The following is a 13,204-nucleotide window of genomic DNA, read 5'->3' on the forward strand; positions in this document are numbered from 1 at the left end:
CATCCATCCATCCACCCATCCACAGAATACTGCTGTCCCATGGCCCACTCTAATTGGGGATTCTTGACCTGGAATCCTCCACTAAAGTCTATGTCTAGAACTCAGGAAACCTACAAATATTACTGACCTTTGTTTGAGATTTACCATGCTTTTGATTATGAGTGTAAATAAGAGAATGAGCAGTTCCTGTGGCCTGTGCCCAGTCAACATCCCTGATGTGTTCATGCCACATGAGGGCCGAGGCAGACATGGGAGTGCACTTACACTCCCCCTGCCGTGGGGGTCACGGGCCCGCCGCTCGGCTTGCTGTGTAATGCGCTGATCCAGACGCACACACGCGCGGAGCCCCGACCATGTAGAGGCTTTGACAACTGTGTTTCACGTGACCGCTTCCCTTTGCCCTGCGCATGGTCTACTGGGGATTGGGCTCGTGACTGCCCCTGCTCCCTCCCTGCTCCTGGGCCGGGGCTGCTGCCGGCTGGGGGCGGCACCTGATGATGACGATGATGCTGTCGAAGATGTTGTAGGGGTTGCGCAGGTAGTCAACGAGCCCGAAGGCCGCCAGCTTCAGGAGCATCTCCAGGGCAAACATGCTGGTGAAGACCACGTTGCAGATCTCCAGGATATTGGTCAGCTCCTCGGGCTGTGGGGTGGGGCGGTGGGGGGCCCAGTCAGACCAGAGGGCAACCGGGTCCCCTGTGGACACCCAAGGACTCTACGGTCCCCTGAGAGGCCAGTGTCCTCGCCGGAGCTCCATGTGCGCCCGATCAGGTCCAATGGCCACGAGTCCCTCGGGACTCTGCCACGCCAGGGACCTGAGAGGCCACGGGGGTGGCTCACCCTTCTTTGTAAATGGGTAGGTGTCACTGCTGAGGGAGGTGTGCTGAAACCCACTCTACAGATGAGGAGACTGAGGCTCAGAGGGCCACGTGGAAGGCAGGCAGTGGCTGCGGGCAACTCCGTGTTAGCCCACGCCCCGAACCCGGCGGGTGACTCTGCGGCCCTGGCTCACTCAGCCCCTCCCGAGCTCTACTCTGCAGTGAGGAGACAGGTTGGGCTGCCGGGCTGGTAAGGGGCAGAGCCAGGATTCAGCCCCGCGCCAGACTCCTCCGTCAACCGTCCCCGCGCAGACCCACCAGCCTGCCCCTCTTCCCTTCGGGAGCGCCCACCTCAGGACCCTGGGCAGCTAGGGACAGAGACCACGCCCGCCATGGCACCCCGATAGCTGGCACCCGGCCCCTCGACCTCCGGCGGGTGGTGCTCACTTCCCCCACGCCCAGACCCGAGAGAAGCAGTGAAGTCCAGCTGGTCAGAAAGAGACAGGCCCCTGGCCACACAGACGTCATCGGCCCCAGAGTGCTTTGGTGGCACCGCACAAATGGGGCCATCATGGTGATCAACCCTGGAGTGTGAAACAGGCCACGCTGGTCCCCCACGCACCCACCCGGCCTCAGTTCCCTCATCTATATGGAAGGAGACAATAAACCTTGCTGCTGAGAGCCATGTGAGGCCCAGGGCCTGGCGCCCTCTACGGACCCCAAGACTGGTCAAATGTCTGCTTCCTGCACACCGTGGAGCCAGGTGTTCCCACCTGGATCGTGGAGAAGGGCTGAGTTACCAGCCGGGAGGCCCCGCTGGCATCTCCATTCTCAGGTGAGGAAGCCGAGGCCGCAGCGCTGGCCCACTCCGGCTCCGAACGGGCCACCGGCCGCCTCCACCCTCGCCCACAGGTCTGCCGGCCACCACAGTGGCTGGACCCCAAGCCCCTGGCTGAAAGCAGCAGGAAGGTCTCTCCCCGCCCCGCCCCCACGGGGCCACGCTCAAGAAGAGAGTTAACAGACGGGTTGGTGAAAGCTAAAATCCCAGGAAAGTTCAGGGTAGTAGGGGACAGCGTGTGGAGTCAGGAGCGGCTTGCTGGAGGAAATGATGTCTCAGCAGAGACCTGCAGCTGGGCAGAGCAGCGGACACGGGGCAAAGGGGGCCAGCAGGGGCGCAGGGCAGCGGGGCCTCCCCAGGGCAGGCCCCTGTGTGTCCAGAGGAGATGAGAGAGAGAAGAATCCGAGCACCTGCTTCCCGCCGGTGCCCGAGAAATCTAATAAAACCGCCAGGTCCTCTCCAGCCCCGTAAAAGGAAAAGGAGCCCCATTTCCATCTGCAATTACACTGGACTCATAAAATGGTCCCCAGAGGGGCGTGGGCCCTGAGCGGCCCCGTGGTGGGGAGGGCTGGGGCTGGGCAGCCTGGCTGAGCCAGGAGCCAGACGCCGCACCGAGCCGCTGCCGCCCCACCCTTCCAAAGCCAGGGCCACGGAGATGGACAACGTGACCCCAACAGTGTGTCGGGGCTGCCCTGCTGCCGGGCAGCACAGCACGCACGTGGCCCCCACGAGCCAGGCGGGCGCCCGAGCTCTGGAAAGGTCGCCCGCTCGCTCCCCTGCTCCCTCAAAACAGCTGTTTCTCTGGTCACCTCCCCGCTGCGACCATCCGTCACTCCTGACAGCGTTTTTCTGGGTGAGAGACAGCAAGCGGCAGAGACAGAGGAACACAGACGCGGAGGCCAGAGCCAAGCCGGGACGCGCCGGGAGACAGACGGGCGGTGACAGAGGGGGACACGGAGGCTGGAAGAGATGGACGGACAGAGAGATCCGGAAGCGAGCACAAAGGCTGGGGCGGGGCCTGAGAGGGAGGGACACAGGTGCCCAGAGCGGGCAGGGCCAGATCAGGACACTGCGGGGCCAGCCGGCCGCGGAGCACAGACACAGACAGACTGGGGTGCGGAAAGCAACTGGAGACAGCAAGGACTCACCCTTTGGGGGCGCGGCAGGGAACCACGCTAAGATAGAGGTGGGAAGACCCAGGCCAGGGGAGAAGGGGGGAGGGGAGGGGGGAGGCAGGCGGGGCCAGGCTGGCCTGCCGCTTGAGCCCCATGCCAGGCTGGGGAGGCGGCCTCCGGCCATTTCTGCACGTGGGCCGGCGGGCAGGCGTCTCTGAGCTGCCCCTGCAGGCCGGAGCCCAGCGCCTCCCCGACAGCCACGGCAGCTGGGTTAGACTTCCGCCCGCCGGCCCCACCCGAGGTCCAGGCACCTTCGCTGGCCCCAGTTTTCCAACTTGAGGCTCCGATTCCGTGCAAACAAGTCACTGCCTGCTAACGAGGCCCCGACTGCCCCAGGCCACAGCCCACCCAAGGCCCTTCCGAACAGGCCCCCGCCCGCCCGTGGGATGTCCGCCTGCCTGCCAGTACCCTCCTCGGGCAGGGCTCAGGGCTCGGACGCCTCCGCCCCGTGTCTGACCTGCCCCGCCCCTCGGTGGGGACTCTAGCCACCTGCAGGGTCCGGCTCCAGCTGCTGCCCAGAAGCCCTCCCCGCCGGCCGCCCACCTTGGTGTCCCTCAGCACGAAGCCCCGCAGAGGGGGGATATCAGGCCTAAGACACCCCAACCTCCGCCCAGAATCGCCAGCGCTGCTGAGGGGGTGCTGCTTGGACCGCAACACTGGGGGCCTCGAGGGCAGCTGCCCGGGAGCTGGGCGACCGGGACACCTCCACCCCGTTGCGCAGGCCTTGGGGGCAGCTCAGTGACCATCCTCCCCTTCAGGGCAGGGGGAGGCGCAGGGCAGCTCCACACAGCTTGTAGGGAGGGGGTCACCTGTTTGGTCAAAGGGGCGCCCAGGGAGGGAGCAGGAGGCGGACACTGCTCCCAGGAGGCTCCTTCCACCTGTCACCATCTCCCAGGTCTGTCCCTGAAGGGAGCAGCGTCTGCCGCAGCGGGAACCCCCTGGCACCCCTCGTGATGTGGCCACCGTGACCCCTCAAGGCCACAGGCACCAGAAACCTCCTCCTTTGAGGACTCTAGCAGAGGCGGCAGGAGAGTGACACCCAGCCTCCCTCCCGCCTGCCCCCAGCCTCCCTCCCGCCTGCTCCCACCCCATGGCCACAGGAGGGGGCCACGGAGCCCCCCATGGCCGGGTGGTGATGGCGAGTGGGCAGCCAGTGAGGCAGGGCAGGGGATGGGTGGGCTCGGCACCTGCCCCCCCCCACACACACACACCCCGCCCCGGCCGCCTGCCCCTCCCCCACGCCCTGGGCCACCTCCCTCTGCCAGGGCCACCTCAGAGGGGGCTGCTCAAAAATAGACAGTGGGGGCATCCATTCTGCAGAGCAGCCTCTGGGAGCCAACGGGCGGGAGCAAGGGGGGGCCCAGCCACCCCGAGAGCTGGGCGGGGCACAGGCTGCCACTGGGAGCAGCTATAGAAAGGCCGTTTTTAAATTCTCCCTCCCCCTCATCTTCTCTTTAATTAATTAATTTTTTGAGGCTCCAGATGGAGGATGGTAAATTCATGGCAGCTCAAAAAGACTCATAAAAAATCCCTCACCGTGCCAGGCCCCTCTGTGCGGCGGGGCGCGAGCGCCCACTTACAGGGGGGCCCAGGCTGAGGGAGGCCCAGTGACTGGCCACGGCACCTGGCCGCCAGCACAGAGCCAGGAAGCGGGGTGCGATGCTGCGGTGGGTTTCGCCACACCGGCCCGTGGGTGGACCGGGGCGGAGGACTCGATGACACCGCGTGGGGTCAGGGCCTGACGCCCGGCGGGCAGCGATGCCCACCTTTAGGAAGGACACCCGCCTCCTAGAAGAGGGAAGCCCGGTGTCCTGGGGGGCAGAGGCCTCTCCCAGCCTGTGGGGCCCGAGCGCAGAGGCCTCCCCGAATTCTAGGCCAGAAGGCATGAGCGGAAGGATGGAGAGGTCCAGGGGAAGGCCGGGTGGGGGCATGGGGGGCCCCCTGAGGACACTGGGGCAGGGCCCGAGCCTGGCTGAGGAGGCAAGAGGGCCGGCACAGGCCTCCGAGTGATGCCCCACCTGTCACGCACGCCCATGGTGCAAGCCCTGCCCCCACGGCCAGTTTCAAGCTACCAACCATTTGCCAAAGGGTTTGCAAAACTCCTGAGCCTCAGGAAACGGGCTCCAGCCAGCCACTGGCAGGGACAGCGCCAAGCTGTCATGCACAGGGTGGGCACAGGCCCCTGGGTGCTGCCCCAACCCAGACCGGGCCAGAACCCAGCAGCATCAGTCCCTGCCCCAAGGGGCCTGGGCCCTGCCAGGCCTCTGCCCACTGCTGGCCTGCATCAGGCCAAGGCCAGCAGGCTGGACCCCAGGCCAGGGGTCTAGGCTGCCTGCCCACCAGCTACACCCTCAGAGAAGCAGCCCCGCCCCGCCCCGCCCCAGAGACCCTTTTAATTAAGCCAGAATGGCTGGCAAACCAGCAGCTCGCAGCTCCCAGCAGCCCCAGGGGCCTCATTTAAGTAAATTGAATGGAGGCTGCCTTGGCTGACTAATGAATAGGGAAATGAGAGCGTGGCCCCCACAGAGCACAGCGGTGGGCCTGGGGGCCACAGGAAAAGCTAGGGGGGCTCCGAGCCTAAACCCTGCAGGGGTTCAGTCTTGCCACACAGAGACTGGGGTGCGTCCTGCCTCTAACGTTCCCTCTGGGGGCCTCAGGGCCAGCAGGGGCCAGATGGGGTGTCCTACAGGCAGGGGTGCAGGTTCAGGAGGGGGCCCACCAGAGCCGGGGGCCAGACCTCCGGGGCTCCTCCCCCCTCTGGGCCTAGTCCGGGCCAGGAACCTGGGTGCCCCGGAGGGGGACCCCAGCCCCGCAGCCCCGGTCTCGGTGTCAGGGTGGATGGGCCGGGGCGCCCAGGCCCACACACTGGCCTGCTCGTGGTGCTCGATGCCCATGCTGACGGTGTTGACCAGGATGGCGATCATGATGCCGCGGTTGAAGTACTTGCTGTCCACGATGCCGCGCAGCTTGGCTCTGGTCTCACGCCACACGTCTCCACACAGCCGGGCCGCGCCCTCCGCCCGCTCCTCCTCGTCCTCCTTCCCCAGCCCCGAGGACGCCCCGTCCTCGCTGCTCTGGGCGCCGTCCCCCTCGGCCTCATCCTCACGGCCGCCGGAGCCGCTGGAGCCCGAGCCCTCCTGGCCAGAGTCGGCGCTGCCCGGGCCCGAGGACCGCCAGCGGGGGCAGCTGGCGGCGTCGGAGGCCAGCATGGCAGAGATGGGCTGCACCAGCGTGTGGGGCGTCGGGCCCAGGGGGCTGTGTCTCGGGCACGGCTCTGAGAAGGGAACAGAGGGCTGGGTCAGCGTCCGCCACGCTGGCAGCGAGCCGCAGGCCGGCTCGAGCGTCTCGGGAGGCAGCCCCTGGCCGCGCCAGGTCCCGGGTTAAGCAGACACAGGTGTGTGTGCGTCAGCCTGCCGGCAGGCCCTGCAGCCCGGGCTTTCGGGGACACGCTGGGGCCAGGCGCTCTCACCTCCCAGGGCGGCCAGGAAGGCGTGACAGGCCCAGCCCTGCCCTGGTTCCCTCACATCCCGGCCCAGGCCCCACAGTGACCCCACTGGGGCCCCGACAGCCGCCCCCTCGGGATGACCGAGGGCAGACGCCCCTCGGGAGAAGCGAAGCTAAGGGAGAAGGAAGACGAGGCGGGCCAGGGGCAAGGCCCCCCTCCATGCACCCCGGGACTTCCTCCACACAGTTCCCCGGAACAGGGGGGCGGCAGCAGGAAGCCCCTGGGAGTAAACAGCCCCCGAGCTGTCAGCCAAGCCCCAGCCCCGCTCCTCGTGCTGAGCCAGCCCACGGGCCACCTGGCGCCGCCCCCAAGGCCAGGCCTGGCTGGCAGCTGCCCGGAGCCAGACTCTGCAGCTGGCCCTGGAATCTCCACCTGGCAGCAGAGCTCAGGGCCGGGCCTGTGGGCCGCTCCCAGGGCACCGCTCCCTGCATATGCCCGTCCGGGCGCTCCGGGGGCCCCGACGCACTTCGTGGCGCCAACCGGGCAGGATGAGCCCGCACGGGCCACCTCCTGGAGGGCACCTGCCTCCCAAGGCAGCCGCCGCCCGGCCCCGGGGCAGCCCAGCCCGGTGACTGCCGACTCGCAGTGTGGCCTTGGGTGACCCCTTCACCTCTGACTTCGGCGGCCCCAGCCGGACACTAGGACACTGTTACTCACTGCACCCCCTGATCGGGACAACTGAGCGAACAGGGGAGAGCGCTAAGAGCCTCCTCCGACCCACAGCGCCCGCCCTCGCAAGGGCAGCTAGAGACACAGGGAGAAGTGGGCCCACGCAGACTGAGGGGTGCTGTGGGCCCCCAACGTGCCACACCTGTGCAGGGCAGCCACGCCCGTCACTCCAGGTGGCCGTAGGTCCTGTCTCTGGGGCTCGCGGGCAGGCGGGGGCGGCAGGAGCCCGTGGCCCCGGCAGAGGGTGAGCGTTTGTCCCGACTGAGGACGGACAGCTGTTTGTCTCAAGGGTGGGTCCGGGCCGGAGCCAGGCCACGACCCCGGGAGACAGGGGCGCGTCCTCCAGGACAGGCCGGCCAGTGCTGCCAGGCGCTGCGGAAGGGGGAGCGCCCACGGGTGGGGGTTCTGGCCCAGACAGCCCTGCGTGTGCGGCCAGGCTGTCCAGGCGGCGCTCCCCAGGACCCCGCCGCCGGCCACTTACTGGTCTCCTTGGCGCGGGGCCCGGGCTTGGCGGGGGCGGGCGCCCCGGGGCCCAGGGCCTGGCGGCGGGTCTGCACGGCCTGGTACAGGCCCAGGGCGCGGCGCCGGGCCTTCCGCAGGATGTGACAGACGTACTGGAAGATCTCCTCGTAGCAGTCGCCCGGCTCGGCGTAGCTGGCCACTGTGCTGGAGGACAGGAAGCGCTGCCGCTGCTCCAGCATCAGCCGGTGCTCCCGCTGCTTGGTCTCCGAGAACTGGGTCGCGATGACCACGAGGCACAGGTTGATCATGAAGAAGGAGCCCACCTGCGGCCAACGGGAGGCCAGGGCCGGACGAGGGTCAGCGGGCAGGGCGCAGAGACCGGACGGGGGGAGTGCGGGCAGCCCGAGAGGAGAGACAGCGCGAGAGGGGGAGAGGCACCCCGAGAGCGGCCGGCCGGGTGTGGGAGGCCGAGCGAGGCGGGCGCGGGCAGGGAGGGGCGGGGCGGGCACACAAGGCGGGAAGACATCTCTGAGGACGCGCCCAGGACAAGGCCAGCACCTGCTCAGCGGTGGCCCAGGCCGCTCCCTGACCAACCAGGCTCACATCAAGTCCAGCTCCCCCGGGCCCTAGGCCCTGGCCACCCCACAGCTGCCCGCCTGCCCGGGACAGCAGCCCTGAGCCACAGCCGCTGTCCGCTCTCTGGCCTCGACAGAAGGGGTTGTCTTGTGTGGCTTTGTCTGTACTGGGGGGGCGGTGGAGGGGAAGGACGGCCCAGGTGGGGCTCGCCAGGGCTTGGGGGGCCAGGGGAGCAGCCCTTCCTGCCTGGGTGGGGCGGGCAGGCCCTGCCCCTGGCATTTGCTGCTAAGTCTTTGAGAGGCTCAGCGGCCTGCCGGTCAGAGGAGGCGGCTTCTAACTTCCTGAGGCCGCCCACCATGGGGGCCCTCGGTCCCAGCCCCAGGTTCCTGTCCCCCCACAGGGCTGGGGGGAGCGGGGCCTGGGAGAGGCCGAGGAAGGGCGGCTGTGCAGGCTTCAGCTTCCACCTCAGCTCTCCACAGAGCCCACGGGCCGGGTGCTGGCCCTGGGTCCCATTCCACTGTGAGCTGGGGTCACTGTGAGCTAGGGTCTGCCTGGGTCACCCCAGACTCCCACCTTAACTCCATGAGGCAGAGAGAAGGTGCATTCCCAGTCCCTTTCTGAAACGGTTTACAGTTCCTCACGGCAGAATTCTGCCCAGCTTGAGGGTCTCTGCGTGTCGCCCCTGCCCAGAAACTTCCTCTGGCTCGGCCCCACCCCACCCCCCCACTCCCCACCCTGTAAGTCTCCCTGCATCACCTCCTCCAGGAAGCCTCCCACTTCCCTGCCCCTGGCAACCAGGGGCTCCCTCAGCCCCCTGGGGCCTCCCTCTCCCCTGGCTCCCAGGAAGGTCTGGTCCCTGAGGCCGCAGCTTACCCTCCCCATGGCTGGCTCCCCGCCCCGGGCCTGGGGCAGTGCTCCTGAGTGAACAAACCAGTTCCCGGCCATCCTGAAGAAAGCCTGGGCCCCCTCCTTTGCTGGGGTGCCTCCATGTGGGTTCAAGGCCCCCAATCTCCCCAGGAAAGCTGCAGAGTTAAGCCTGCAGCAGGTTGTGCCATGTCACCGGCCAGCCTGTCCTGAACCCCCAGGGCCGGGCTGGGGTGCTGCCCTAAGGCCCCGTGTGCTGCTGCCAGAGAGGGCGGCTCACGGGCAGGGAGCCAGGAGCCAGGCTCCGGGAGTGAATCACCTTGACATTTGGGGGGCTGTGCGGTAGCTGAAGCTGCAGCCAGGCATAACAAGGCGATGAGCTCACTCGCTCAGTCACTGGGCTTGGAAGACTGTGGGGGCGGGAGGGCGAAGGGGCTGACCAGGAAAGGGCCCCCCGTCTCCCTCCAGGTCACCCCCACAAGGCAGAGGTGCCTGACAGGCCATAGTCCCCGCAAGGATTTCCAGATCAGCAGCATGGCGGCCTCTCTGCAAGCCCTGCCCGAGAAGCAGCCCTTCTAGAAGCTTCCATCTGGGACATCTGCCCGGGCCCGGGAAAAAGGGGCAAGCTGCAGCCTCGGGAAGCTTCCATCCTGAGACCGCATCCCGGCTACCACCACGAAAAGAGTGCACTCCCAGAGACGACGAGGCAGAGGAGCAAGGGGCCGGAGCAAGCGGCCGGACTTAAACGCCCAGAAATAGAAACGAAGGCAGTCGGGGGTGATGGATGTTTCCAGCAGCCGAACCCGACGAGCCCCTTCAATCACCCGCCTCTCGGCCACACTGAACACCGCCTCCCGCGTGATGGGCTCCCTGGGGACTCCCAAGGGCCCCCTCCGCAGGGATCCGTGTACAGGCCAGGGGCCCCAGCCCCGACACTCACGATGATGAGCAGGATGAAATAGATGAAGTTGTAGAAGGAGTGGGCGTCCATCACGTAGTACATGATCTCCACCCAGCCTTCCAGGGTGATCACCTGCAGCCAGGACAGAGCGGCTGGGGTGGGGTGGGGCCCCCCGGGGCCCCGCTGTGGGCCCGGACACTTTACGCGCACGATCTTCTCGCAGGGGCCCGGCGGGGCCAGCGTCCCCATTCGCAGGAGGGGACAGCAAGGCTCAGCGAGCTGGGGCCTCCGCCGGTGCCCCACAGCCAGGACGGACCTCACGGGACTGGAGCCCCGTCCCCTCGCCGCAGGGCTCACCCCCTTCCCGTCTACCACACCACGCCGGGGAGGGGGTGCGGGGGCCCCCAGGCTCCAGCTCGCGGGCTGGGCCACCTGGAGCCTCAGCTGCTGCTCGGATATATGAGGCCAGCAGAGGCCCTGGCAGGGCTGGGTGCAGCTCAGAGGAGCCCGGAGCGCGGCTGTGACTTGGGGACCCTGTCCCCCAAACACACTTTTCCAGAGATAGAGGCTGAGCAGCGCGAGGCAAGACAGTGCTGGGCACCCCAGCACGGCCCAGTGGAGCTCTCTGCTCCTGGCGGGAGCCCCAGCAGGCCCGCCCGTCTCGGGGTGGGGGTCCCCCGGCGCAGCTGCCGGCTCTGGCCCTGCCCCATTCCAGATGGAGCACGCCGCGGCACATGGGGTCCCCTCTCAGTCACTCCAGGCCAGGGAGGGGGTGCGCTGCTAGCACCCCATGTAGAGATGAGCAAACTGAGGCAACAGAGACCTCAGGCAGCGCACCGGGTCCTGCAGCCCCAGTGCCCTGAACACAGACTGCTTTTTGCTCGCGGAAAAAAGGGGGGTCTGAGAGACCCTGCCCTGCACCCGCCGACAGCCCCCTGAGGTCCCCCCATGGCCCTTCCCCTCCCTACACCCAGGCTTTGGCTCAGGCAGCCACTTCCACAGGCATGTCCCCCACAGCCCACCCAGCAGGGGGGCTGCCCGGCCTGGTCAGCCCCCCACCTGGGACCCGGCAGAGAGCCCAGGCTGTGGGGTCACCCCATCCTTGGCCCCGGGGCTGGTTCCCTCTCTTTGCCCCTCGAGTGCTCTGTCTGGAACGCGCAGGTGAGCAGACTGCAGAGGCAGGTGGCAGACACCTGGCTCGCCCCGCCCCCGCCCGCCTGGGCCAGCGCCAGGCCCGGGCCTCACCTGGAAGATGACGATCCAGGCGTAGCCGATGTTGTCAAAGTTGATGGCGCCCTTGTGGGGGTTGGCGCTGCCCGTGCGGCAGACGTTGTAGTAGCGGTTCCAGTTGACACAGAGCCCGCTGGCGTTGAGGTCCTGGCGCCCCGCCCCGAAGTCGTACACGTCGTCCTGGGACAGGCAGCACTCGCGGCCCTGCTCCTTGAGCGGGGGGATCTCGTGGCAGCCCATGATGCCGTTGTCGCCCGACAGGGAGCAGATGAAGGGCATCTCGTCGTCCTCCTCCGGCTGGTAGTAGGGGGGCAGGGCCACATCCCCTTGTCTGTGCACCGGGAGGGCGGGGCGCAGGGGAGAGGGGCGCGGGTCACCCGGGAGCAGCGGGGAGGGCAGAGCCCACGCACCGCGCAGCACGAGCCCGGCTGGCACCGCCAGGCCTCGGCTCTGCTGCTCCGCTGCTGCAGCGCCCCGCCCGCAGCCACAGGCATCTCCCCGACACCCACTGCAGGCGGCTGCGGCTCCCCCTCCGCTTCCCCTGAGGGAGTCTCCGCAGGATCCTGGCCCCCGTGCCAGGCCGTGCTGCCTGCATGCCCCCTGCTGCTCCTGGCACAGATGCACCCAAGCGCCCTGGAGGCCGGAGCTCCTGAGGCGAGGACCCGGTCTCAGCGGCCCTCGTCCCCAGGCACCAGGTGGCCCGCAGAGTCGGTGTTCAGGTCCCACAGCGGAGGCTGGGGGCCCCGGCCTGCCCCGCCCGCCCGCCGTCTGGGGAAGCGGGTGGCTTCCCCTGTCTGAGCCCCAGTTTCCTCATTGGCAGAACAGGGATGGCAACCCCACTCTGTAATGATTCATGACAATTCCAGGCCAAAAGCTCAAGGTTTTGGTCTGTGAACCTGGCCAGGTGACGCTAGCACCCAGGTGAGAGAAGGTGAAGATCAATTGTCACAAGAGGAGCAGAGCCCAGACTCCGCTCGACAGCTACAATTACTAACGCCATGGGATACCATCTCGGGGACGGAAAGTGAACACGGAGCACCGGGCCGGACTCGGGAAGAAAAGAGGCTGAGTGCCTCAGAGACGCCTTCTCAGGCCCGTGGGAATGGAAAGGTCCAGAAACGCTGTTGGGACGACTGCTGCTCGCTTGCAAAGTAATGAAGCTGGATCCTACCTCACACCATACACAAAGATAAACTGCTTAAAGATCTGGTGTCAAAAGAGTAAAAACAGAAAGCAAATTCTCTCATTATGATTTATATGAATGAAACATGGAAACAGTACTGCGGATGTGTTAGGTTTCGTCGAATACATTGTCGATTCTTAAATAACAGGTTTCTGGTGGATTCGAAAGCAGACATGCAGCTGACATTGGCCACAAAAATATAACCAGAAGATACGAAATATACCTGTCAGCCCAGGGTGGGTAAGACACAAAATGCAAGTTCTGTAGAAGAGCAGGTCACGAGACTGGCGCGCCGGCCCAGGAAACCTCCGTGAGCCACCAGCGGAGAACAAAGGCACCGAACGGCATAGGGCAAGGGGCAGGCTCTTCCCTAAGGGCCCAGCGGGGACACTTTCTGGCAGACCCCGGTCTCCACCCCAATAACGCAGCTCCGCTGTGATGGTCCGGAAACTGCCGTCGAGACCAGCAAACGCATGCGCCACAGAAGCTTACTTCCAAAAGCAGGCCGGAGTCCGCTGTCCCCGGGATCGAGTACCTGCACCACATCAACAGCAACTAGCGGAAGCATCTTAAAATAACCTGTAACTCGCCGAGATAAAGAACCCACTTGGGAGAAAAGGACAAAAGAGAAGAAAATCCAGAGAAGGACTAGAAAGGGCCAAGATCAGGGAGCACGCACAGAGAACAGCGAGTTTGTTTTGCATCATTCCCCAGACCAGCATTCCAGGGTGTGGGGTGAAGGTGCGCCCTCCTTCACTGTCCAGGGCGTGGGGGTGTAAGCTGGCACCACCTCTTGGAGGACAGTTGGCAACGCCCGCCGGCTGTCCCGTGTAGTCCCAGCCCCCGTGCAGCCACCAGCTGTAATAAAGGCGCCCCCAATTCGGGGAGCCCCGAGGGCCTTCTCAGTCACTGGCCCTGGGACAATTCATGTCCACATGAAAAATTAATCCCGGGCCCTCCCTGGTGGCGCAGCGGGTTAAAGC

At 66.4% G+C, this 13,204-nt stretch overlaps 1 protein-coding gene across 1 annotated transcript in view; it reads right to left on the bottom strand.

The window, feature by feature from the left end:
• CACNA1I (calcium channel, voltage-dependent, T type, alpha 1I subunit) overlaps positions 1-13,204 on the bottom strand; it is an 88,168-nt gene that overhangs the window by 23,662 nt on the left and 51,302 nt on the right. Inside the window, exons 7-11 of the mRNA XM_012735118.1 lie at positions 11,054-11,369; positions 9,848-9,940; positions 7,487-7,790; positions 5,702-6,105; positions 492-643 (exon numbers count right to left, since the gene is read on the bottom strand). Coding sequence (XP_012590572.1) covers positions 492-643; positions 5,702-6,105; positions 7,487-7,790; positions 9,848-9,940; positions 11,054-11,369 — 1,269 coding nt within the window. The remainder of the gene's footprint in view (positions 1-491; positions 644-5,701; positions 6,106-7,486; positions 7,791-9,847; positions 9,941-11,053; positions 11,370-13,204) is intronic.

Source organism: Condylura cristata, unplaced genomic scaffold (assembly GCF_000260355.1).
Source record: "Condylura cristata isolate star-nosed mole 26May11 unplaced genomic scaffold, ConCri1.0 scaffold00004, whole genome shotgun sequence".
Classification (NCBI taxonomy): Eukaryota; Metazoa; Chordata; class Mammalia; order Eulipotyphla; family Talpidae; genus Condylura; species Condylura cristata.